Below are 27,976 nucleotides of genomic sequence, written 5' to 3'. Positions count from 1 at the left end.
TTCTTATCGATATCGATAAAATGGGGAGGGTTGAAACATAGGCTCCTGTCTACAAATTTTGTACTCGAAATGAGGTTAGCATCGAGTCCACATTTAAGTTGTATGTTATATAGTGGATAGTTCTTAATTGGACTACTATCTGGTCGGGCTTAATGTGGACCCGAATTATATTAATACAGTTTTTAAGTCCTGTTTTTTTATTTTATTAAATGCTTGATTTTCATAATGATGTGCACATACATGTTTGAATAAATGTAACTTTTCTATGGGAAGATGTATCAGGTCTTCGTTCCCAACAAATTTGGCCCACTGCCTGCATCTGAAAACATACAGCCTTGGAAAAACATGACTTTATCTACAGTTTATATTCCATGTGTTTGCTAATGAGATGATCAACTGATTATTTCGCGCTAATATGCATCTATAAATCATGTTTTTCGGCATCCAGTTATCAACAACCCTTTATCAATGCTTTAACTTTTTATGTATTTATATGTCTGTTAATCATGAGAACGGGTCTGGCCTTGTTGGCAGCGACCCTGCCTATGAAGCCGATGGTCCCAGGTTCAAATCCTGGAACAGGCATTTATTAGTGTGATGAGCATGAATATTTGTTCCTGAGACATGGGTATTCTCTATGTATTTATAAATACTTATAAATTAGGTCTATGTACATATATATATATATATATATATATATATATATATATATATACATTATTACACAAACTGACTTAGTACTAAAGTATGAATGGCATGTGTTGTGGGTATATATATATATATATATATTGTTGTCTAAGTACCCAAAACACATGCCATTCATACTTTAGTACTAAGTCAGTTTGTGTAATAATGTCCTATAATATTTCTTTATTTATCATAAAAACAGAGATTAATTTTCTTACATTTTAGGTTAATATATTAAATAATCACTAGATAAAAAAAATATGTTAACTAATGGCCATTAATGCGTAAGTAATAGATCTTCTTCTTCTTGTTGTGCCATGTCATCATCTGACGTCGGCGACCATCTCTCGGAACTTATTTCTATCTTTTGCTATTCTGCTCAGGTTAGCAGCGTCCTTAATATGAGTCCAGCTTTTAATGTTATCCATCCAGGCTAGCTTCCTTCTTCCTCTACTTCTTTTACCCTCTATTTTGCCTTCTATTATTTTCCTTAGAATTACATATTTATTGTTACGATATATATGTCCAAAGTATGAGATCTTTCTTTTCTTTACTGTTTCCAAAAGTTCCAATTTTGAAGAAGATATTGCATGCTAGTTCTAAGGAAATTTCACATATTTAATTTAATTATTTACACTGATATACAAATAAAACTACAGTTATCGATAGTTATAATACATCCCTAGTTCACAACGAAAAATAATGTAAAATATCTAATTTTCGATGTGTTTATAGCCTGCTGACCCAAAATAAGGTCAAAAGTATCTAAAGCAATACTTACCAGTCTTCATCCAAGGGAAATTTCGCCATATAATCCCTTTTTTCGTGATTTTCTCGAGTGGCTCGCTTGCCACATATTTCACACTTAGTAAACCGTTTTCTCGCTGGCATTGTAACAAACTCGCTCTTTACTCTGATCACGGTTGACTATTTTCGATTTTTTCACTGAATAATAAAGAAATTACACGAAATACCCGAACAAAACATTGAAGCCTTCAAAACAAACAAAGCAATTAGGCTGACAGTAGACTTGATGTAAACTTGACAGAATAAATAGCACTGACGTTTTCTTTTTCTTCGTTGGCAATGATTTGCGAAACAAATTCCATACAAAACTTTTTTCTTCCTAGTTGCGTCAGCCTGATCGGAATTTGGCAGCTAACTCCATCTTGCGTCCAGTAGAAGAATCAAAATCGTACAGAAAAAACTACTCTCTGCCTTAGGATCCCCTTTTAAATGTCATAAATCCAAACATGGCAGCCATACCCATCGACAAAAAAGTCTACCGTTGATCTAATTTCATTTGACAGTTAACTAATACGTATTCGACACGCTTATATTTGACAACTAGAATCCTGACTAGAGCTGGGACTGCGTACCAAAAGTACGTCTCTGTTACTCGTACCAAAAGTACGTCTAAAATACCAGTTTTACGAGTATGACCCCCAATAGGCAGTTTACGTATTTGCCGTGCTTAGGCGTCTTACAAATAAGGATTATTTATACAAATATCGACTTATTATTTCGGTAAGGGTCGGAAATATGGTGACGTTTTGAGTGAAGGCTATGAATCTATTGTCATATTTTTGTTATATATTATTACATTATTTTTAGATAAAACAGACACCCAGACGACCATCTGTTAACAAAATTTTATTTTACCTAAAGTAACGGTAAGAATGGAGGTACGAGGTGATAAAAGTTTCATATTTGTTTTATTTCAGAAATCAAAGTCCGTACTTTTAAATACTCGACAAGCTAAAAGTAGTCTATTACAAATAACCTGTTCCAAAAACTATTCCGGTACAACGCCCCGCCTCTAGTGTGGATATTGTTCACTGACAGCTGGTGATAATAGCAATTCGACAAGTCACAATATTTCTCACATCAAATGGAAATCAACACGAAACGTCACTTTTAGCATGTCGAATAAGGGCCCTGCTTATAATAGCTGTATCGATTAAAAACTTCACTAAGACAATTTAATAACATGTTTTTAAAATATTTCCAGTGTCTCGTCTCCATCCTCTCCTGCCACGGCTGGGAGATTACGACAGTGGAAGGGGTTGGCAACAGGAACAAAGGTTACCACGACATTCAGACCAGACTCGCCAACTTCAACGGGACGCAGTGCGGGTACTGCACTCCTGGGTGGATCATGAACATGTTCAGGTAAAGGATTACTGGAATCCGCAGACCAAATTGAAGCTTCTCATTCACAAGCGTGGTATGCTACCGTAAAATGTATCTACTCAGCTCCCCGCTGGGTAAATGTGCTGCAACAGTAGTTATACCGGGTGGGGCCTGTAACAGGAGAAAAAAATTAAACTGTAGGCTGTACTCCTCTAAATTGAAGATAATATGTATTTCATTTGTATGAAAAATTGAACAAAAGTGTCACCGTCTGAGGAGTACAAGCTATGTTTTAATTTTTTGCTCGTATTACAGGTCCCACTTCGTCTGTGAAAACCATATCCCAACCTCATTCAAGTGTTACAACATGATAGTAGTGATGTCTACTTTCAATCGGTATATTGGTATTGGTACCTCTATCCACCATACCTATCAAAATGTAATAAATTTAAAATAAATTTCAATTTCTGAGCAGTGAGGTTGACAGGAGAATTTAGCCAGAAATTGTAAAGTCACTTAGATACATATTTTTAATAATACTTATACCTAATCGTGTATATTTGAATTTAAATTTAATTAAGGTAAAGTTAGCATCAATATTAGCGGAACGAACAACGCAACCAAAGTTTCTAACACCCTGGATTACTTTGCCAAAAGACATAACTATATCTAAAGGAAAATCAGCGGTGGAAGTCATCAGCATCAGACTGAGATGTGACATCATTTCGTGGCACTCCTTCCTAAGTGTTATAAATTTTTTTATACTTTTATTTTCTATTTCAATAAATATTTGTTATTTATAATACCTATTTTTTTTTGTTAAGCTAGCAGAGAATGCTATTAGATACTTTTAACGCGGAGTCTGATCCACTACTTTTGATGCTGTATTAACTAAACATTAACTGAGATTAATATTTTTTGTCGCAGCCTTCATACAGCAAAGAAAGGCAAACTAACTACAACAGAAATCGAGAATTCATTCGCTGGTAATATCTGCAGATGCACAGGCTATAGACCAATTGCAGACGCGTTCAAAACCTTCGCCACAGAAGTAGACAAAGATCTCGTCAATAAACTGACAGATCTCGAAGACTTAGGAATGTTTAAACCTTGTGGTGTATCTTGCAACAAAAAATGTGCACACAAGAACAGAGATAATAAGATTCTACTTAGTGAACTTAAATTTGAAGAAGTTAAAGAGAAATCAGATGATGATTGGTGTATTGTAGAAAAAGCAAATAAGGAATTAATAACTTTAGAGTATGGAGCACAGAAATGGTACAAAGCTTTTACACTTGAGCATGTCTTTAAAATTATGGGAATGTGTAAGGAGTACAAATTGATAGCTGGAAATACGGGACAAGGTAAAATAAATACATTTTCGTACACCAATTTATCAGTTGAAAATGGCGAGAAATTCAAAATTCCTATTTGGTATATTCCAAATTTGTTGCCTTAACAGCCTAGTTCACCAGACTTAGGTACAGAATTTAATAGGGGAGGGGAGTTCTATTCAAATGCCTATGTAATTTTCAGGTGTCTATCATGTTGAAAAATACCCTTCAAATGTGATAGACATATTTAACGTAGCTGAAATAAAAGGATACATCATGGATGTAAATCTAGTACTGGGAGCTGGCATGACATTGACAGACATGATGGAGCTTTTCTTACAGCTGTCCGCTCAAAATGAAGACTTCGCCTATCTTAAACAGTTTTATGAGCACATGGACTTAGTTGCCCATATACCAGTGAGAAATGTAAGTATATTATTGTGTATAAAGGGCGGTAAAAAAATTAAGAACGAGTGTAATTTGAAGCCCGGAGCCGAAGGCAAGGGCTTAATAAACACGAGTTCGTAATTCCTTCGTGGCACATACAATGATTTTCATCACGCGTAGAAGGATTAAAAGGGAAATAAATAATAATGCCTAATTTATTATGTACATTACAGCCCTAGGTTGAAATTTAAGATTTACGGACCTCATCGCCTAGCAAGTGTGATGAAAAAATACATTACAGCCCTCGGTCAAAATTTAGGATTTACGGACCGCATCGCCTACGTACACGAACGCTTTATATACATATATAAAAGTACAACTTTTTCAACAAGTGTAATTCAAATTGTTTAACAAGAAAGCCTTTATATCTATAAATTCTTAGTCACATGAGCGCAGAGTGGGACCCAAAAGCACATTCATAAATAACTCTTTCTCGTTGTGAAAATGTACAAATTCAAATTTTCACATCACGAGCAGGGTACAAAGTTTGAGTTTGCACATTGTTTCCGCTTGTTCGAGCTGCTGAGGTGAATTTTTTTAATCACCTCTTTGTGCTTTGTGTTAACTAACAATATCTTATGGTTATTTTGTTGATAGTTTGTGTTTCTCCATAATATTAAATGTTACAGATTCATTAAAAGTTTAGGTAAGTATACATATCCTATGCTGAAATTAATGAATAAAATTAACTAATTACGGTTCCTACTCGATTATTACTGAAACGAGTAACTTTAATGAAAACAAAAGTTTTATGTTGCTGTCAGAGTTTCTAAAATTTCTTGTAGAAACGTTGCTATCCCGGAGGGCCTAGCCAAGATGCCAATCGTTTGCGCCGTAGCGAACGAAATGGTAACATCTCTCTTTCACTCTTCCATATTAATGTGTCATTGAGATATTAGTGTGTCCTTCACCACGGCGCAAACGATTGTCGTTTTGGCTAGGCCGTCGAAATCTTAGAAATCTCTACCTACTTGAAATGCTACAGCGTCGGCGAGGTCTGAGTTTAATAAGCCCCATACAAATGTCCACCTTCCTTTTAATTCAATTCAATTCAATTTTATTTATTTCGCCATCACAGGTAACAGTTAGGTGACAGTAAATTAGTATGAATTATGTACATCAGCCATGATGAGCCGTTTAGGCGTACGAAATTTAAATTGCAATTATATATAGGTACAAAGCAGATACTTAATATAATAATTACCCTTTCATTCATGCCCTTATGAGATGAGTTTTGGGATGAAAACTATGCAATGTTCTTCCTCGGGACTCAAACCCTCTATATCAAATTTTAACTTAATTGGCTCAGCGATTTTAGCATGAAGAGGAATTGATTTATTGTTTATATTTTTTTACTTTGGAATGATACTATAAATTAATTCATAATTCGACATCCCCGATTTATACGTAAATAATATAGATATCAAGATAAAGTTGAGTTAAGACTTTTGAGAGCCTCCCACTTAAAAATTACATCAAAAATCTTGATCCTTGGGTCCTAAGAACCAATCCTGCCAAAGGAAATCTTTTGTTCACGCAACGCCGTATTTTAAGAGTATGATCTCCATCTACGACTAGATTACTTCTCGTTTGTACAAGTTTATAAGACATGTGTGCATAGCAACGTTGGCCGAACGTTTATTAGAATTAACCATTAACCACGTTAACGGTTCAATTTGACTTGCAGTTCGGCCAACACTGGTGCATGGTGTACACCCATATTTTTACACTTAAGCGTACACGACTATTTTTGTATGGAGGGGCTTTTTTTTATATCACGACGGTGGCAAGCAAGCATACGGCCCGCCTGATGGTAAGCAGTCACCGTTCAGTACACATATTAAATATTGCATATTTGACTGAGCATCAGCGAAGGGGTCTCGAAAGGATTGTTTCACATAGGGCAATAAAAACTTTTTACAAAAAAAAGTAAACCGACTTCAAAAAGCATAAAATAAAATATTATCTTTTTATAAGTATATTCGTTACCAACTGATATGTTTGAAGTCGGTGCCAAGCCAAATTTAGAAGCATACTTAGTGTCACTTTGATCCCTCCTAGGAGGGAAGACAAAGCTTCGAATAGGTGATGTGAAAATATATTTGGTAACTTAATTTATTTAAATCAACGAAACACAAACGGGTAGAAACATAATAAATAACTTAAATAAAAAAAATGTCGTGATCGCTTGGTAGGGTGCCCAGAAGGCTGGCTGCATTGCCCCTCTAAAAAGCAATGCTTACCCGCTGAACGAAAAACAGGCCAGCCCTCTGTTCACCCGAAGCCTCTATAAGGCGCTTTGCTAACTCCTTATAGAGGCGGCGCGCGCCTGCCCCCCACGGCTTCAACTCCAATACGCCCGCAAATATGTAGCTATTGCCACGGTTGATATACTCGTATTTGCGAGCTTCAGGCTTTCGGCCGTTTTTATTACTTGGCATCAAATTTTATAAAATGGACTTACGCAATTACATACATATTTCAGATTGGCACAATCGGAGGAAATCTGTATTTAAAATATGTTAATAACGACTTTCAATCAGATTTGTTTTTGCTTTTTGAAACCGTTGGAGCTATGATAACGATAGGTAAGTGTTTTGTATAATCATGCTTTTGTTCCATTGATTGCTTTTTCATGGGAAAAAATACTAATGTTCTATAACTTAACAAATTCTCAATAGCTCTCCATGGCACAGGGTAAGTTCTACAGCAGAACTAAAAAAGGAAATATTTTCAGAACTTCTTAACGAAAAATGCAACCGTATTTTACGGAGGTAACTTAAGGAGCAGTGGGTTCAGTAGCAGAGTTTTTGTAAAATCGTAGCGCTATTTGTGACATTATCTATGAAAAGGGACCTTATTGTCGATGGCGCTTACTTGTTTATAAAATGGGAGCATCGTTGAGATGGCGTAAGCGCCACTGACAATAAGGTCCCTTTTCATAGATACTTACTTACTTACTGCTGTGGCGCAGCGACCCGAAGTGGATCTTGGCCTCCGACACCAAAGACCGCCATGCTTCTCTGTCCAAAGCCGTTTTTATCCAATCGACGGCGCCGACTTCGCTAAGGTCTTTTTGCACTTCATCTCTCCAGCGGTACCTATGGCGTCCAGACGGTTCGGCCATTTGGAACTGCAGACTACGCCCTCCAGACTGCACGATCCTCACCCATCCGGACTACGTGCCCGAGCCATCGGAGTCTGGCGGCTTTCGTTTCTCCAATGATGTTCGGCTCGGACAACAGATCTTCCACCATCTCCTGGTTCCTGAACATATTTTCATAGATAATGTCACATTTTAGATCATAATAGGGCTATCAAAAAATATGAATAACAAACTTGTAGCCTTGTTCTAGTAACTTCATCGGTACGAAAGCTGATTAAACAACATTTGCTCGATAGGAAAAAAACACAAATGTAATAGTAATATTTTACAAAATATATATCCACAACACGTTTCGTCAACGGCCTACCTAGTATCTATATAACAAAAAGCAATAAACAAATAGAAACCTACCCCCCACTCTGATTTTCACCCGGACCAAAAGTGCCAAAAATACTGGCGATACTAGTAATATTTTTGTACAAAAGTAATTAACATTAAAATTGCATATAAAAATGCGTAATGTTATTTTTGCGTAACTAATATTTAAATAATTATAAATAACAATTCAATAACAATGATATCCGCGATTCCAGATAGCCCAGATGACAATCGTATATCGACAAATGCCAAACGAAAAGTAATAACATATCGAGATGACAGATGCTACGAAATGTCACGTGACTATTTGCATACATTCCCTAAGTTTCTTTAAGTAATGTAGGAAATTTTAGGCCTATTTGAGTTCATTTTTTTGTAATTCAATTCAATTCAATTTATTTATTTCGGACCATGTCCATAGTGTTAGTGTACATTCCCTTAATCCTCTAGATCCCATATGTACACCCTCCCAGTGTTTCCAGAAGCCATCTCCATCATTCTTCATTTTGCTTATCTGTAAATGGCTGTTTGTTTTCTAAATAAAGTAAAAAGAACTTTCGATTGGCGTTTTCTATCAAACTGTCTGCACCTTAAGTAAAGTTCTAAGTTTATATATTGTGATTTACAGCGGAAGCAGAGCGAAAAACGAAGGTTGTAACGTTGCCGGCGTTCTTGAAAATGAACATGAAAAGAAAAATCATTCTCAATATCATGCTTCCTCCTTTATCGAAATGGTGTTCGGTTAAAACTTACAAGGTAAATTTAAATATTAACAAAAATTGTTATTAACAAAAGTGCCGACTTTACGAAAACACTTTTTCCTACAAACGAAGCCCTCATTTTCCTCTCTGGATTTTAACATAATTTTAAATATTTGTACACAGTTTGTTGTACACAGCTAGCTATATGTATAATGCCCCTTCATTTTATTTTTGCGGATTTGAATTACTATTGGAGGAGGGTTCAAAAATTTGTGTGGAATTTGTTTTTCGCTCTTAATTTATTTAATACGAGTAGTAGAACAATAGAAAAAAGTCTGATGAAGAGGCAGTTAATATACATCAGATTATGTAAATATATTTTCCATGATGTCAGTATCCAGAGAGGAAAATGGGGACTGCGTTTGTATGGAAAAGTGGCCGTCCCTTCTCTTAAATGTGAATTTTATTATTTGAAAGTTGACAATCAACCACAACTTAACAAAAATGGTTTGTAACTCTAAGTTCTTGAATAAAAAAAACGTATTATAAAATTCTACCTAATATAATGCTTACATTTTAATATAGTTCTTTATTCCTTTTAAGATTATGCCTCGCTCACAAAACGCGCACGCCGTTGTCAATGCAGGTTTCTTCTTCAAATTTAAACGTGACTCAACCTTTATTGAAAAATGTTCATTGATTTTTGGGAGCATATCAGCAAATTTCATTCACGCTGAGAAAACCGAGAGCGCCTTGATTGGCAAAGACTTGTTTACCAATGAGACTGTTCAGTTAGCTGTGAAGACTTTATATGAAGAAATTAAGCCTGAAGAGGCGCCGCCGGAACCCGGAGCGGCTTACCGACGGATGCTAGCTGTTGCTCTTTTCTATAAGGTAGTTCAATACATACTGCTAAATCAGCGCAATACATACTGCTAAATATAGATTGTTTGCCCGTGTATATATATTTGATGCGTGTTAGACACAGTAGCTAACAGAAGAGCCAAGATGGTTGGCCATGGCCACCTGATACGGCACGACAGATTCTTTTTAAACATCCGGGAGGGCAAGATTGAGGGTAAAAGACGCAGAGGAGGGCCCAGGCTTTTCTGTCGTGTCGTACCAGTTAAAAGGCTGGCCCAGCAAAGAGAAAAGTGGCGATTACTCCACCGACAAGAGCATAGCTCTTAAATATTGATGATGATGATGACATATTTATCTAAATGACTGCAGTGCCTAAAGTTCTTTGATCGAGTAAAATTTCTTATTATCTGATCACCACTGTGCTGTTTATTAAAGATTTTTATTTGTAGCTTCTCATTATATTTAAAGAGAGACCTTTTTAAACACACTTAAGGTAGCTGGTTTATCTTGTTAAAATTTCTAGGCGGTGCTTCATTTATGTCCTGATGGGAAACTAGATCCTAGAAACCGGTCAGGCGGTGAAGCAATAAAAAGAAGTACATCCCAGGGCACACAAATCTTTGACACGGACAAAAGTATCTGGCCTTTAAATCAGCCAATACCAAAATTAGAAGCTCTGGTACAATGTAGTGGTGAAGCGACTTTTGCGAATGACATGCAGGCAGTAACTGATGAAGTGTATGGTGCGTTTGTTTGTGCTGATGCTAAACCTGGTAGTATTATTAGCGGATTTGATAATACCGAAGCTATGGTAAGTAAAATACATCCATACCCTCATATAATATATACATCATATTTGAATATTTGGATAGTACAAGGATGAATGTTTGCATGAACAATTTATTCTGATTGCCATATCAATAAAATGAGAAATCTTTTTTGAATTTGAAATGCTTCCCAATCTATAACATATCAAATTAATTGTGCGAGTTTGTCTACATGTGAACTATTCGATTGCAGATCAATATACTATTATAAAAAATAACGTGAATATTTTTCTTTTAAGAAACTTACAGGTGTTTTAGCGTTCTATACTGCTCAAGATATACCAGGAGTTAATACATTTACAAGTTTAAATGTTCCGCTAATTGTTGACGAAGAAGAAATTCTATGCTCCAAAGACGTAAAGTTCTATGGCCAACCTGTAGCAATAATCGTAGCTAATAGAGAAAAGACCGCAAACAGAGCTGCAAAACTTGTCAAAGTAAAATATGCTAGCATTAGTGATGGACTACCTATATTAACCGTTAAAGATGTTCTAAAATCACCAGAAAAATCTAAACGATTAAAAAATAATAAGACAGTACAACCAGTTGACATTGGTCATGACGTACATTTGGTGTTGAAAGGAGAATTGAATTTGGAAACACAATATCATTATTATATGGAACCTCAAACTTGTGTAGTAAGACCTACTGAAGACGGGATAGAAGTATACTCGTCCACTCAATGGTTAGATTTAACCAATGTGTCCGTAGCGCAATGTTTAAAGATGCCGGTAAACAGGTAAGATACTAAAAAAACTGTTCCCACTTGATTATAAGTTATGTTTAGTTGTGTATCCTACGTGTCAATATTCAAGAGTTTTTTTCTTACTTGCACTTTCTTAGACTATTATAGGATATAAATACTCAAATTGACTAAGTCCCACAGTAAGCGCAATAAGGCTTGTGATGTGGGTACTAAGATAATAATACATATAATATATGAATTCTTAAGTACATAGAAAAGACCCATGACTTAGAAACAAAAAATATCCGTGCTCATCCTCATCACACAAATAAATTCCCTTAGCAGAATTTGAACGCGGGACCATCGGCGTCATAGGCAGGTTCACTTACCATCAGGTCAGGCAGGTCACCAAAAATAATTAAAATTATGATATCTGCCAATCAGTGTTGGCTGAACCGTAAACTGTAACCGGTTTACGCTTCAATTTTTAATGGTTAAATTTCAATATTTTCAATTCTACATAACTTTCGGCGAACACTGCTGCCGAAGAAGCTAATTTAGCATCAAATAGACAGATCTCAATAACATTCTTCATGCTTTTAAAACTAAGTGTGTGCAAAAAATATTTCCAGTGTCAACGTGATCGTTCGTCGAGTGGGCGGCTCGTACGGCGGCAAAATATCGCGATCCGTCCAGATCGCGTGCGCAGCCGCGCTAGTCTCGCACTTGCAGAACAAGACCTGCAGATTCGTAGTGCCTCTGCAAACCAACTTCAAAATCGCTGGAAAGAGGATACCAACATATTCCAATTTTGATGTATGTATCCAATGTTTATGTGTTTTGTTCTTTTTACATTCCTGATCAACTCGTTTTTGGGGCATACACATGCAGAAAAGCAAAAATTGTCTTGTCTTACGTTCCCGAAAATAATATTTACTGGAACTTAACTCCTAGTCTTGACTAAAATGATCTAAAATCAATGTGGTATTGGACTTTGCCAACTTAAATATTGTGTACATTAAATTTGTTTCACCAATGTATTAAATTTTTGTATATCTACATAAAAAAAAGTCGGTACATAACCCTTTTGTATTGTAATAGGTAGGTAAGGTATGTATATTAGCTCAGATGACATTTCGTCCTTTCTTTCAGAGTGTCTTTGCAATTATTTTGGCTTTTAGCTACTTTTAATTACATCAGCAATTATTCTCTTGTTCACTTCAACATAAAATAAATAAATATTATACGATATTATTCCACAATTTGAATAAGCCCCACAGTAAGCTCAAGAATGCTTGTGTTGTGGGTACTCAGATATATAAATACTAAAATATACGGAAAACAACCAAGACTCAGGTACAAACATCCGTCAACGTGATAGATGGATAGATAGATAGATAAACCATGTATTCGCTTGCCACAATACACACATCTAAACAAAAAATAATAGAAACAATAGCAACACCAAAATTAAAATTAAATAAAGAACAAAAAGCATCAATAAAAAAGGTAAGGTTTGCTGTGTGCGTTGCAGCAAAACAAAAGGGTTCTGGCTCAGTAATACGCTCCACTCTTTCGGATGAAGCACTGACCACATCACACAAATAAACGCCCTTACCAGGATTTTAACCCAGAACCATCGGCTTCCTTAGCAGGGTCACTAGCCACTAGGCCAGAACAGTCCTCAAAATGATTACATAATTTATATTTACAGGTTGGAGTTAATAAGGACGGTGTAATACAGTACTTAAAGAATACATTCTATCAAGACAACGGCTGTTCGGATAACGAGACCATAAGCCCGATAACAGTCAATCATTTCCTTAACTGCTACGATTCTAGACGGTGGTACATAGAGGCTAACAGTGTAGCTACCGACACGCCTTCTAATACCTGGTGTAGAGCCCCTTGTAAGTGGTTTACTTGATGAACAGTAGGCGTCTGGTGATCCGGCACCTAACGTATTGGAATTTTTATGAGTTTTTTTTTAATGTAGAAAATAAATACTACATATCAGATGCAACCGCTTTGTAATCCGGCGGCCGGCTCTGTAAACCGCCGGATAATAGAGCGGTTCACTTGAGTCGCTGATGCTTGAGCTCTGGAATACCGAACGCCTACTGTACTTAAGAAGTTCATCAAAATGATTCTGTCCTATAAATGTGGATACAGATAATATATTTAAAACAATGAAGATATCTAAAAAAATAACTGTAAATGACTGTAGTTAGTAGTTATCATGAGATTAGAACCAACAACTATGGATTTTCAACCCAATGTACTACCAATTACATCAACTATCCATTCATCTTTTGTCTAACAACCATACCATATATCTAGATAAATTACTATTCCATAATTAGTAGTCTGCTCTTATTGCCAGTTAGGTAAAAGATAATGCTGTTTTAAATATAAATAAGTTTTTGGCTAAAATTACATTTTTGGTACAAGCTTTTATCGCTGGCTGTACTTTTCTTTCCACAGGCAACTAATACTCATCGAGCCTATTCTAAAACCCCAAAAACACAATTTGTTTGCGTTTTTTTTAACACAGAGTTCCTATGCCCACCTCCAGTCTCCATCATCAGATCAGCTCAATGGTATCATTATATTCTACTATCACCCGATTAACATATGTATGCAAATTGTCAGCTTCATCAGAAACCGGGAATTTAGTCAAATTTAACTTGCAAGATTTGACCCGTACATACATAGATACATTGCAAGTTAATAAAAAGGTTGTAAAAATATATCATACTTTTAAATTTGCTAATCCCGATTTTTAATTTTGTAGCTTCAACAGAAGGCGTGGCTATGATAGAAAATATAATGGAACAAATAGCTCACAAGCTCAATAAAGATCCGTTAGAAGTTAGACTTAACAACATGAATAAGGAAGACAACCCGATTCCTGATTTAATTGAGCAACTAAAGAAAGATTCCGATTTCGAGAATCGATCTAAAGAGGTTGAGGAATTCAACAAAAATAATAGATGGCGCAAACGAGCACTAAACCTTCTTCCAATGGCTTACGAACTATTTTACATTGGTAATTTTAATTCAATAGTGTCAGTCTTACACGGAGATGGTTCGGTAGTCATTACTCACGGTGGCATCGAAATGGGACAAGGTATTAACACGAAGGTGGCTCAAGTAGCCGCTTACATACTTGGTGTATCATTAGAAAAAGTCAGTGTAAAACCAAGTACGAGTTTTACTTCTCCTAATTCCATGACTACTGGTGCTAGCATTGGTAGTGAATGCGTAGCGTTTGCTACTATGAAGGCATGTGAAATTTTACTGGAGAGATTAGAACCTATAAAAGCAAAGATGGGTAAACCTTCTTGGGAAGAATTGGTCGAAAAAGCGTTCAGGGCAGGCTTAGACCTGCAAGCTTCTCATATGTATTCAAGCAATGATGGGGTAAAACCTTATTTCATCTACGGAGTTGTTGCTTTAGAGCTTGAAGTAGATATTTTGACTGGTAACCATGATATAAGAAGAGTAGATTTGCTTGAAGATACCGGGAGAAGTTTGAGTCCAGAAATTGATGTTGGTCAAGTAAGTACACAGTGGCTAAACGCCAAGGAAAAACGAATTTCGATGAAGCAACACAAAAAATTGCTATCGTTTTAAATATGTTTAAATATAAATTATCTTAACCTTATAAGTATAAAAAAGCGGTGGTGGCGGAGTGGATATGACGTTCGACTTTCGGAGGTTGCGTGTTCAAATCCTGGCTCGTACCAATGAGTTTTTCAGAACTTGTGTGCGAAATGTCGTTTAATATTTAAACCAGTTTTTCGGTGAAGGAAAACATCGTGAGGAAACCTACTTACATATGCGAAAAAATTCAAAGGTACACCTTTGAATTTTACAGTAAATTGGACAAGCGTGGGGACTATAGCCCGAGCCCGCTCGCACATGAGAGGATGCCTGTGCCCAGCAGTGGGACGTATATAGCCTGAATTATTATCTCCTTTATTTCTCTTACTTCTTAGACTGAGGTTTTTTACAATATGGATATAAAAGTAAAATAATACAAAACACATAAACACATTGTAAAAAACCTAACCTAGGGTGCCGGCAGCAGCGGGGCAGGGCCCAAGGTGCCGGTGGACAGGGCTGCGGAGAGAGGAACCGCCGGACTATCCGCGCCGTGTCCAAGATCACCGCCTTCTGCATCTGACCCTTGATCCAACCACCTAGCGAGAGTCTCTTAAGGTGTTGAATTATTATTATTATTATAAATATGAGTCAACTGTTTCCTGCCACAGATTGAAGGTGCTTTCATCATGGGCCTCGGCTATTTCACATCAGAGAAAACCATATACGACCCAGCGACAGGACAACTCCTCACAGACCGCACTTGGAACTACAAGCCCCCAGGCATCAAGGACATACCTGCTGACTTCAGAGTCTACTTTAAGAGGAATGGTACTAACCGCTTTGGAGTTCTACAATCTAAAGGTATTTTGAATTTACTTCCTTGTAGGACCCCGTAGGATTGATCTTTACTACGATTGTGTCAAATTGTTTCACTTGCTTGATCTGTTAATGAAATAATTTCCGCTTCAGAAGCAACAGTTGTACTGACAATAAATTAATATATATTTGGGGCAGGTTGCCATTTCACCCTCTCTCTCTCTCTCTCTCTCTTTGACCCAATGGTTGACTGGTAGAGAATGCCTTTTGGCATTAAGTTCGCCATTTGTACATTTTTCTTTATGTGTGCAATAAAGTTTAAATTAAAATAAAATAAATAAAAATAATTGTTAAACTTTTCCTTCAAGCAAATTTTAATGAACGGTTAACGGACTGTTTAGTGCAACCGGCCTAATCCATAAATTTTAAGTAATATTTTTGTACTCGTCGACTGTAAGTAATGGTTGAATTATGATTTCGTATACCAAACTTAAATTGCGTACTTTTCATGTATGGGCTCCATAAGCAAACGCTGTAGTCAACTATAATGAAATTGACCAATCACGCGGCGCCGCGGTCCAGTGGAAAAGACACCGATGCGCGAATATTTCATGAGTACCTATAATATATTATGCACGCGTTGGTGTCTTTTTTACTTCTGAGATACTTACCTATTTTTTTCATTATTTAGGTTTTATTGTAGTTAAAAGTATTATTTTAGATGAATCCTAGAAAAAGTACACACACACACACTACAGGCATACTACGATTTATCGACAACATATGCGTCATTAGAATTTCAACTTTAGCATTCCGATTTAAGGTTCAAATTAGATTAAACTTTCAGGAAATGTTACTTGTCTTCAAATGAATCATCAAAGCTATCTAGCTTCATCCTAATTGGAATATATTTGGCTTTTTTGGGAAAACCTTGTAGATTGGTGCGGCCTAGAAAAGGGTTAATGGCCTATAAACGCTACTCGACTGAAAAGCTCTCTATTATAACACGATTGCATAAAACACAATTTTAAATATGTGCTGTTTGCAAATGAAAACGGTTAAAGTCCGATATCTAAACGTGCCCTATAGATAGACTTAGACCAAGCTAACTTTGCAGCGATGAATAAAAAGTAGATTCTGAAAATCAGTATCTGACAACACCACAGAGAAAGTTTTAAATAGTCGTGATACTTGTGAATTATTCTACCATATTTAACGGTGTGAAAAGCAGGCATCTTTAAATTATAAAAATGCGCGAATAAGAAAGATGAAGTTCATAAGATCAGTATGCGTAGTGTGTGAAATTAAAAAGTTGGTCTAAATTAATATTATATTTTCTAAATATGATGCAAGTATTAAAATGTCTCATTCTATGATAGATTACTCGTATTTATTGTTTTAACTCTGCCCCGTATTCCCTAGCGTCGGTTATTGGCATTCCTTCAAATATTTATTGAAACAAAACAAGAGTAATGTGATCTTCACACTAAACAAATATTGGTATTCATATTGAACTTTTACCCTTAGGAATAGACCAAGCCAGATTATACAAAAAGCTTTGGTACCTAATAGTTTTTTTTTATATACTACGTCGGTGGCAAACAAGCATACGGCCTGCCTGATGGTAAGCAGTCTCCGTAGCCTATGTACACCTGCAACTCCAGAGGAGTTACATGCGCGTTGCCGACCCTAACCCCCTCCCACCCCTCGTTGAGCTCTGGCAACCTTAGTTGGTCTGGGTCTAGTGTTATTTGGCTGCGATTTTCTGTAAGGTGGAGGTACTTCCCCAGTTGGGCTCTGCTCTAGATCTGGAATGACATCTGCTGTGCTGTGCCCTACCACACAAGGCGAGATGACATTCACATTGCCCATACCTCTCTTAATAGTTATCTTAATAGTTATTTACGATACAATTAGGAAATTCGAAAGGAGTGGTGATAAATTAAAACACGACCGAATGAAAATATACTTTACAATATGGTGTTACTTTCCTGCAACTCCGGATCGAAAGTCGCACGCAATCAACGATTCAAAATTTTTAAATAAATAAATAAATATATATCTTTTTTTTAATACTACGTCGGTGGCAAACAAACATACGGCCCGCCTGATGGTAAGCAGTCTCTGTAGCCTATGTACGCCTGCAACTACAGAGTTACATGCGCGTTCCCGACCCAAACCCCTCCTCCCCCTCGTTGAGCTCTGGCAACCTTACTCACCGACAGGAACACAACACTATGAGTAGGGTCTAGTGTTATTTGGCTGCGGTTTTCTGTAAATAAATATTATACGACATTATTACACAAATTGACTAAGTCCCACAGTAAGCTCAATAAGGCTTGTGTTGAGGGTACTTAGACAACGATATATATAATATATAAATATTTATAAATACTTAAATACATAGAAAACACCCATGACTCAGGAACAAATATCCATGCTCATCACACGAATAAATGCCCTTACCAGGATTTGAACCCGGGACCATCAGCTTCGTAGGCAGGGTCACTACCCACTAGGCCAAACCGGTCGTCAAACATTTACATCTAATTGTTGATAATGTAATGCTTTTTGCAGCCACTGGTGAACCATCGTTGTGTCTATCATCTGTGGTGGTCCATGCATTAAGGAAGGCAGTACGCTCGGCGCGGCTGGACGCTGGGCAGACGGACGAATGGATTGAAATGGGTACGGATATTGATATGCTTGTTGCAGCTACTGGCGAACCGGCGTTGTGTCTATCATCTGCGTTGGTCCATGCAGACAGGCGCAACACTCGGCGCGGCTGGACGCTGGGCAGGAGGACGAATAGATTAAGATGGGTACGGATATTGATATGCTTGCTGCAGCCACTGGCGAACCGTCTTTGTGTCTATCATCTGCGTTGATCCATGCAGACAAGCGGTACGCTCGGCGCGGCTGGACGCTGGGCAGAAGGACGAATAGATTGAGATGGGTATGGATATTGATATGCTTGCTGCAGCCACTGGCGAACCGTCCTTGTATCTATCGTCTGTGGTGGTTCATAGATTATGGCAGGCAATACGTTGGGCGCAGCTGGACGCTGAGCAGAAGGACGACTGGATTGAGATTGGTACGGATATTGATATGCTTGCTGCAGCCACTGGCGAACCGTCTTTGTGTCTATCATCTGCGTTGATCCATGCAGACAAGCGGTACGCTCGGCGCGGCTGGACGCTGGGCAGAAGGACGAATAGATTTAGATGGGTACGGATATTGATATGCTTGCTGCAGCCACTGGCGAACCGTCCTTGTATCTATCGTCTGTGGTGGTTCATAGATTATGGCAGGCAGTACGTTGGGCGCAGCTGGACGCTGAGCAGAAGGACGACTGGATTGAGATTGGTACGGATATTGATATGCTTGCTGCAGCCACTGGCGAACCGTCGTTGTGTCTATCCTCTGTGGTGGTCCATGCAGACAAGCGGTACGCTCGGCGCGGCTGGACGCTGGGCAGAAGGACGAATAGATTTAGATGGGTACGGATATTGATATGCTTGCTGCAGCCACTGGCGAACCGTCCTTGTATCTATCGTCTGTGGTGGTTCATAGATTATGGCAGGCAGTACGTTGGGCGCAGCTGGACGCTGAGCAGAAGGACGACTGGATTGAGATTGGTACGGATATTGATATGCTTGCTGCAGCCACTGGCGAACCGTCGTTGTGTCTATCCTCTGTGGTGGTCCATGCATTAGGGCAGGCGGTACGCTCGGCGCGGGTTGACGCTGGGCACAAGGATGAATGGATTGAGATGTTTGTTGTCTGTGGTGGTGGTACTTACATGAAGTTTTTTAACGTATAACTGAGTGAAACTACTTTATCATATGTGTGACACACATTTTATTGTAGGAATACTAGGAATACTTAACTCGTACACGTCTTTCTTGTAGACATCATCTTTAGAATGTCTAAAATGTGTTTGGCCCTTATTTATTTATTCATTCGTATGGCATTTACAGAGTCGCTTAATTATAAATTATAATACAATATCTAAGTTTGGCCCTTAAAGTGTAGCTCATGCCATGGACATTTGGACGCACTTAATGCATCGTATTTAGTTATTTTCCTAGGGTTGCTTACTTCTTTTTAATCTTGCCATCATGTACAGGTCATAGTTTGACTCCTATTTCCTATTTCTCTCTTAGTTACTTAAAGGTTAGCTGAAAGAGATCTCTTAAGACTTTATAAGGCAGAGGGAATATATGTGACCACGGCGGCAAAACGTCCCACTTTGTCGCTTGCCATAAAGACGCCTTGACAGGTTATTCGTATAAAAATACAAGCAAATGTCGTCTTTATGGCAAGCGAATTAGCGGTTACATATTTCTCACCTGATTTTTAACTTTATTTCAAAGGAATAGGGTCAATTTTGCATAATTCCTGACACCCTGATGATAAAGGGTTAAAGGTACAAGGGGAGAGATTTTTAGAAATAAAGTGTTTTTCTACTACTACATTTCTTTAAGCCAAAATTTTATGGTCGTTAACATATTCGCTACCAAGGTTTTCGTAGCGCTACGCTCGTAGCCGATCCCAGCGTTTTCCCGCGTAGAGGAAAGCGACTACGAACAGAGAATCCGCCGAGCGGGTTCCCCGTACTCAATGTGTTAATTGTGTTTTCAGATCTGCCCTGCACTGTGGAGAGCATCTTTACTGCAGTTGGACACAGGCTGGAAGACTTTGAGCTAAAATAACACGGACGTTAAAGTTTCCATTTATGTACATACAAAAATACTGGATATCCGTTTAAGAGCATATACCGAATAATATATGTATGTATGTATGTTTGTATACATGTATTTATTATATTAATATGTAGGTATGTATTATATTAAACTATATAATGTTGTAAGTTCATAGTTACTCGATACCCAAAGGTTGTCTAGAAGAGATGGCTTCTAAGCAATAAGGCCGCTTGTTGTTACCTAGCTATTAACTGTATTTCATTTTTTGTGTATTTTTAACTGTATGGTGCACAATAAAAGATATTTACTTGCTTACAGTTCATATTTGTATAGAGTAGCAGTGACGTAAATAAAATGTTTGTAGACATTTTTTTAAAGTTTATTATAATAAGTAAGTAAAGTAAGTAAGTAAATATGCAATAGTAATATGTATGTAATAATTAATTTAGAAATGTAATATAAAGTAACCGCAGCCACATAACACTAGACCCTACTCATAGTGTTGTCTTCCTGCCGGTGAGTAAAATTGCCAGAGCTCAACGATGGTGCGGAGTGTTAGGGTCGGTAACTCTTCTGGGGTTGCAGGCGTACATAAGCTACGGAGACTGCTTACCATCAGGCGGGCCGTATGCTTGTTTGCCACCGGCCTAGTATAAAAAAAGGATTAATAATACGTCAAAAAGAGATTTCTCCAATTTAAAAGAGACTTGAAGGAACTGTCATTGTCATAAGAACCATCATTCTACGAGGGCGACATAATCCAGTTCTCGTTGTACATTTTTTTTTTATTGAAAGCCGAGCACAGCAAAAAACTACCTCAGAGACTTGATTTCCCCTTGAAAACAATATTACCGAGAAATCGAAGCGTCGCAGATATTGCTGAATGCAGTAAACGCAATATCGCTGATTTATTTCTGAACCTAGATTAACTCTCATAGATACCGCATTAAGACATCGCTCGCTCGCTCGGCACCTCCCTAAGGCGCATATAAATAAATAAAATAAAATAATTATTAAAGGGACATTCTTACACAAATTGACTAAGTCCCACGGCAAGCCAAGAAGGCTTGTGTTGTAGTTACTTAAACAGCGATATATACAATATACAAATACGTAGAAAACACCCACGACCCAGGAACAAACATCTGTGCTCATCACTCATCACTAGGCCAGACTGGTCGGATAATGGAAATTTCGTTGTCCTCGAGTAAAGACGACGCTCAACGAGGGTGTAGAGTGTTAGGGTCAGCAATGCGCATGTAACAACTCTGCAGTTGCAGGCGTCTATCGGCTATGGAGACTGTTTACCATCAGGCGGGCCATCTCAGTAATACTTACTTACTTACTTACTCCGTTGGCTCAGCGACCCAAAATGAGACTTGGCCTCCGACACAAGACAGCGCCACTTTTCTCGGTCCTGTGCGACCTCTCGCCAATTGTCGACTCGAAGCTCGCGCAGATCCGCCTCCACCATGTCGCTCCAGCGATACCTAGGGCGTCCGATAGTACGTCCTCCTGCTAGGCGACCCAGGTACGCTCTTTTACGTTCCGATCTTCGTCCATTCTCTCAAGGTGGCCCAACCAACGGAGTCTGTGGGCTTTACTTTCTCCCATGATGTTAGGTTCAGCCACTAGGTCTTTAATCTCACGGCCATCTCAGTAATAGTACGTAGTATTTAGTACGGGCAGAGCGACGGCTGGTGACACAGAATGTTGCCCAAGACAGTGAATTTTTCCACTTTTAATTTATTTCTAAGCTTTATGACCTCGTTTGTAGATGTTTCTGCTTAATAGAAAATTAATTTGTTTGTGTGTTATTAATGTGTTTGTTTTAAGTAACAAATTTGTATAATAAATATTTAATATCTACCGTTCGCTTGTATTTTATTTGAATTTTTTTATAGTTGGTATAGACCCTCTTTTTTCAGTGCACCCATGTTTAAGAATTTCTTTTTTGCCTGCACCATCCATCGACCCGTCTATTTTGCAGGGCAAAACAGAAATGCTCAAACGTGGGTGCAGTGAGAAAAATATTTCAGAAAACATAACAACTATTAACAATTTTGGACATTGACAACGTTATTTACAATGTTACACATATTATAATACTAGTTATAGATATATTGCATAATATTGCTATTATAAATCAAATAAATAAATAATATCAATCATACATACATATTATAAACATTATAAATACGCGCAGAGGGGGACTAATTCACTTATGATAAACTCAGCATGCCTATATTTGACTGGTAGAGAATGTCTTAAGGCATTAAGTGCGCCATGTGTCCTTTTTTTATTCAATAAAGTTTAAATAAATAAATATTAGTATGACTCGCGACAATTTAAATCAGCAATTTTTTACGTGTTTATTTGTAAAGAACATTCTCAAAAATGTAGAAATATTCTCGGAAGTTTCTGGAAACTTACATGAGGATTTAAAGCACGTTTTTACTCAAATATATTGTTGTGGGAATTTTTGAAAAATTTATTATTTTTAATATTAGATATCACATACATAGTGTTTAAAATGTTGCTTATCAAACCCCTAGGCCAGATCACTATTTTATACAAAAATGTTATTGTTGTGGTGTCTAGGGTAACGATATACAGTTGAAAATAATATTAGTTACACAGGCAGTAAGAACATGTAATAATGCCTGTATTAAGGTCTTGACATGTTTTCATTAGGTATTAGATACATTTAAATTTCTGAGAACTTTTCGTATAGAAATATGGGAATTTCGGAAACTTCTCCTTGGTACACAATGCTAAGCGTAATAAGCGCTCAATACATTTGTATACTTAATATTTTTTTATAACTAATTTAAGCTTTTTTCAATATCTCCTACACAACTGGAACGCACTTTTTATATATTTCATACATGGCAACATCCTTCCCTATCCTCCCACTCCCTTCACCTCCATTCGCCAGTGCAAAATAAAATCTCACCGCGCGCCCAAAACTCGTACTCATCTTATTAAAACTCAAAATAAAAGCGAAAAAGTACTCCAAGAAGATCAGTGACGTCATGTTTAACCCTGTGTATTGTAAATCATCAAATTTTCATGTTTGTGGTGATATACGAACTCAAAAATTGAGTCGGTATGAGTCGAGATGAGTCCCTTGCCCCTCCAGTCCGTACTCCATCTATTATAAGGGATCTGTGGACCTGACAATGGATTCTTATTACTTTCCGTTTGCCTTTGCAGTGAATTTGCATAAAAATAAGTGTAAATACTTTACAATATTTTACTTTGCTCAGCTTCGTAGTTTACCGATAAACCAAGTGAAGGGGAAATGATTTTAAGGGTGGTATTCCATCTGTCTAATATCTTGGTCCAATGTGCATTGCGTCTCACTCTTTCATTTAAGCAAAATGAGACACAAATACACATCGGACCAAGATATTGGACAGATGGAATACCACCCTAAGACGAAGTCACGTGACCACTTTTCCATTCAAACGTATTCCCCATTTTCTCTCTGGATATTAACAATCGCCTTGCAACGCTTAAAATTCCACGTTTCGACCTACTCGCTACGCTCGTGGTTCAATTTTTCACGTTATTTGTTATCACTATTAGCACGAAGGTTTACATACTTTATATGACCTAAGTTTTTAAAATAAATATTATAGGAAATTATTACACAAATTAACTAAACCCCACAGAAAGCTCAATAAGACTTGTATTGAGGGTACTTAGACAACGATATATGTATATAATATACAAATATTTATAAGTACTTAAATACATAGAAAACGCTCATCACTCATCACTAGGCCAGACTGGTCGGATATGGTGGAAATATTCGTTGTCCTCGAGTAAAGACGACCCTCAACGAGGGTGCGGAGTGTTAGGGTCAGCAATGCGCATGTAACAACTCTGGAGTTGCAAGCCTCTATCGGCTATGGAGACTGTTTACCATCAGGCGGACCGGTATTGAGGGTACTTAGACAACGATATATGTATATAATATGCAAATATTTATAAGTACTTAAATACATAGAAAACACCCATGACTCAGAAACAAATGTCCGAGCTCATCACACAAATAAATGCCCTTACCGGGAATTGAACTCGGGACTATCGGCTTCATAGGCAGGGTCACTACCCACTACCTATAGTCCAGATAGGTACATTTACGTACCTATTCATTGTAAACAAAGACTCATTTAAACTAAATCGTTGCATATGAGATCTCATATGAGCACATAAGCGTAATAAACACTTAATGGTACAGGTGGAGAGAATAGTTAATTACGATACAAGTGCAGAAAATAGGAAATTCGCAACGAGTGGTGATGAGTTAAAACACGACCGAATCATTTTACAGTACATATGGTGCTACTTTCCCGCACGCGTGCGGGAATGAGCCGTTTCCGTGCATATGTCGAAACTTTAAAGAGCCATATGTACTGTAAAAAGTTGTACGATACACGTGCGAATAGGTAATTCACAACTGGTGTCGATTTAAAACACTCCCTTCGGTCGTGTTTTAATTTATCACCACTCGTTGGCAATTTCCTATTTCCTGCACGTATAACGTAAATAACTATTTCAATATAGCTGCTCAAAAAGTGCTGATGTTTAGCGTTCGCAAAGTTGGTTATTGCGAAATGCAAACTAATCCTTTTAATTTTTCCAACTTTTTTAAATTTATTTCTGACCGTACCTAATCCATCCATCCATACATCCACACCAAAGAGTGTGGATGTCCAAAATCTTTATATTTTTTTATTATTTCGCCATTACATTACGTCCAAAACATATTATTAAACGATACAAATCAAATATTTATTTAATATTATATAAATTAACTGTTATATAATACGATATTTCACTAAAACATTTTTTTTAATTATTGGCTGAATGTAACTATCATTGCCATGTTCGCAGACATTTAAAAAAAAATTAAAAAGTAAAACCGGCGCCCGCCATTTTCAGTATTTTCACTTAAAATTTAGTTGTATCAATATAATTCAACTTAAACTGCAATTGTGAGAGTGTTTTTGTATGAAATGAGATGTTGTGATTAATTTTTGCATTGTAAATCATCGCTGAACGTAGTGTCTATCTAGTGTTGAATTAACATTCAAGTTCAAGGAAAATTCGTAACTGTAAGGCCTGTAAGCCGTCTCACACGTAACCAATATTTTTGCCCAGCTGAAATAAAGACTTTCGATCGGTCAAAAAGAAAAATAATAGGAATAAGTCCTGTGCCTAGAAGCGATATTATAAAATGACGATATTAATGATAATCTCGATAAAATATGCAGTGAGAAATTGCATGCCCTTCCAAGATTTTTCGCATAACTCAACAATCAATTTTAGACCATATTCCAAAGCCGCAAGGCTTAGTATAAGTGACTCCGTTTATATAATGGTTGCACATTTTTCTTTCACAGATATTAAAATAAAATTTCCAGTGACATTGAAACGTACGTTATACAGGGTGTACAATAATTCATGGCATGACGTGCCCGATATCGCCTTCAACCACGTATAACGAAGGGGCGTGATGGACGGTCGCGCTCGAAACTGAAAGACTTTTGGAGACGCATTCTGAAGGCCTACCGCAAACATCTTTCTCTTTTACTCTAAATAAGGCGTAGTTAGAGCGACAGAGAGAGTCTGATTTAAAATGTACCAGGTGGGCCAAACACAAGGAAACAAAACATAGACAGGTTGTAACATGAGCAAATACTTAAACCATGTATACCTCAAACGATATAGCTTTTGATGATCTTTAGATTTTCTCTTTTTCATACAAATTACACATTATATTCAATGTACGCTGTCATCAGTGTACTTATTTGATTAAAATGTATAAAATCTAAGACAATTACGTACTTCGAATTTGACAGGTAAACTAGATGGCGCTATTGGCGCTGTATAGCTCCATACATTTTACGGTAATTCTGATTGTCAAAACTTGAAGTTTGACAATTCAGTGACCGAAAAATATATGGTGCAGTACAGCGCCATCTGTGTGTGATATCAAACTAAGGGGTAATTTTTTTCTTAGACTTTTCCTCTCTATTACAATCAATTCTCTTTGATTTGAGGTTGCTTGTAACACCTTAACCTTAACCTTAACCTGGCTCTAGAGCATGTCGTCCGCAAGGTGATAACCCTTGACATAGGAGTAGAGCTGGGTGGGAGGCACAAGGTGATTGGGTATGCGGATGACCTTGCTTTGTTAGGAGAACGCCGTGAAGAGGTGGTTGAGGCGGTAAAGGTCCTCGAGCAGGAAGCAACCAAGATAGGTCTCAGGATCAATCAAGCAAAAACCGTATACCTTCACATGAAACGGTACAAAAACACGCGAGTTCGCCGTGACAGCCTTCATGTGGAGGGTTCCGTCTATCAGGGTGTTGACAAGTTCCGCTACCTCGGATGTACAGTCACCGATACAAACACCCGGGAGGAGGAGATTGCACTGCGTATTCAAAACGCACTACGATGTAGTGCAGCCCTCCATAAAGTGTTGGTGTCCAGGCTTCTCAGTAAGAGTACAAAACTAAGAATCTATAAAACCGTCATTCGGCCTATTCTCATGTACGGCTTCACAGCCGTACATGAGAATAGGCCGAATTGTATTGTACGATATGCCTAGCCCGAGACATATATATAGCTTCATTTGAAAATTATGTGCTCATTATCCTCTATAGTCCAGGCTTCTCAGTAAGAGTACAAAACTAAGAATCTATAAAACCGTCATTCGGCCTATTCTCATGTACGGCTGTGAGGCCTGGACACTAACTCAAAAAGAGGAAAGTCAGCTCCTGATAGCGGAAAGAAAAGTGCTCAGGAAGATCCTGGGACCTGTCCGAAGTGACGACGGCTCCTGGAGGATCCGGAAAAATGCCGAGATCGAAGAGTTGGTGGCTGAGCCCAATATCATAGGCGTAACTAAATCCCACAGACTTCGCTGGCTCGGTCACCTACTCAGAATGGGGGAGGATCGCGTAGTCAAGGAAGCGTACTTGGGGCGACCAACCGGCCGTCGACCGATCGGGCGCCCCAGGTACCGCTGGTGTGATGTCGTGGAGGCGGACCTGCGTCGGCTGAATGCCAATTCATGGCAGGAAACCGCGCTGGATCGGGACAGGTGGCGTTCTCTCGTTTCGGAGGCCAAGATTCTTTTTGGATCGCTGAGCCAAAGCAGTTAGTTAGTAACACCTTAAACGATACAAAATTTGCAATACATGGCGTCTTAGAATAAACTTTAAAGTGTAATAACAATCAGTTCATTCATCAATTGATCAGTTTGAAGAGTACAGTTTAATTAATTGCTCCTATTACAGGAAACACCCGGTATTGTACTCCTTAAATGATAAAACTTTTTCACGTCATGGAGTTCAAAGTTCTTATTAAACATCTTGGAGAGCAAGAGGGATATAAGATGCAGAAAAAGGCCCAGGCTGACATATCTCAGCCAAATAAAAGATAAAGTTTCTGTCGCGTACGAGGAAGTTAAAAGGCTCAGCGAAGAGAAGAGTGGCGATTACTCCACCGACAAGGACATAGCTCTTAAATATTGATGATGATGGTGCTAATGATGGAGTTCAAAGTATTTTATTTATATATTAGCCTATTTGTGTGTCCCACTCCTGGGCAAAGGCCTCCCTCGCTTTCCAATCCTCCCTGTGCTGAACAAGATCCCGCCAATCC

General features: G+C 37.8%; 1 protein-coding gene across 1 annotated transcript in view; it reads left to right on the top strand.

Annotated features, from left to right (window-relative positions):
* Positions 1-27,976, top strand: part of LOC133525885 (uncharacterized) — a 97,600-nt gene that overhangs the window by 22,315 nt on the left and 47,309 nt on the right. The window contains exons 4-17 of the mRNA XM_061862296.1: positions 2,699-2,859; positions 3,748-4,184; positions 4,357-4,580; positions 7,087-7,189; positions 8,714-8,841; positions 9,390-9,680; positions 10,174-10,461; positions 10,717-11,216; positions 11,795-11,978; positions 12,877-13,072; positions 13,957-14,723; positions 15,440-15,632; positions 18,165-18,275; positions 20,232-20,292. Of these exons, the coding sequence (XP_061718280.1) occupies positions 2,699-2,859; positions 3,748-4,184; positions 4,357-4,580; positions 7,087-7,189; positions 8,714-8,841; positions 9,390-9,680; positions 10,174-10,461; positions 10,717-11,216; positions 11,795-11,978; positions 12,877-13,072; positions 13,957-14,723; positions 15,440-15,632; positions 18,165-18,275; positions 20,232-20,292 (3,644 nt within the window). The remainder of the gene's footprint in view (positions 1-2,698; positions 2,860-3,747; positions 4,185-4,356; positions 4,581-7,086; positions 7,190-8,713; positions 8,842-9,389; positions 9,681-10,173; positions 10,462-10,716; positions 11,217-11,794; positions 11,979-12,876; positions 13,073-13,956; positions 14,724-15,439; positions 15,633-18,164; positions 18,276-20,231; positions 20,293-27,976) is intronic.

The sequence above is a fragment of the Cydia pomonella genome, chromosome 15, assembly GCF_033807575.1.
Source record: "Cydia pomonella isolate Wapato2018A chromosome 15, ilCydPomo1, whole genome shotgun sequence".
NCBI classification, from domain to species: Eukaryota; Metazoa; Arthropoda; class Insecta; order Lepidoptera; family Tortricidae; genus Cydia; species Cydia pomonella.
Note: the sequence above shows the minus strand (reverse complement) of the source record. Positions and strands in the feature narration are given on the sequence as shown.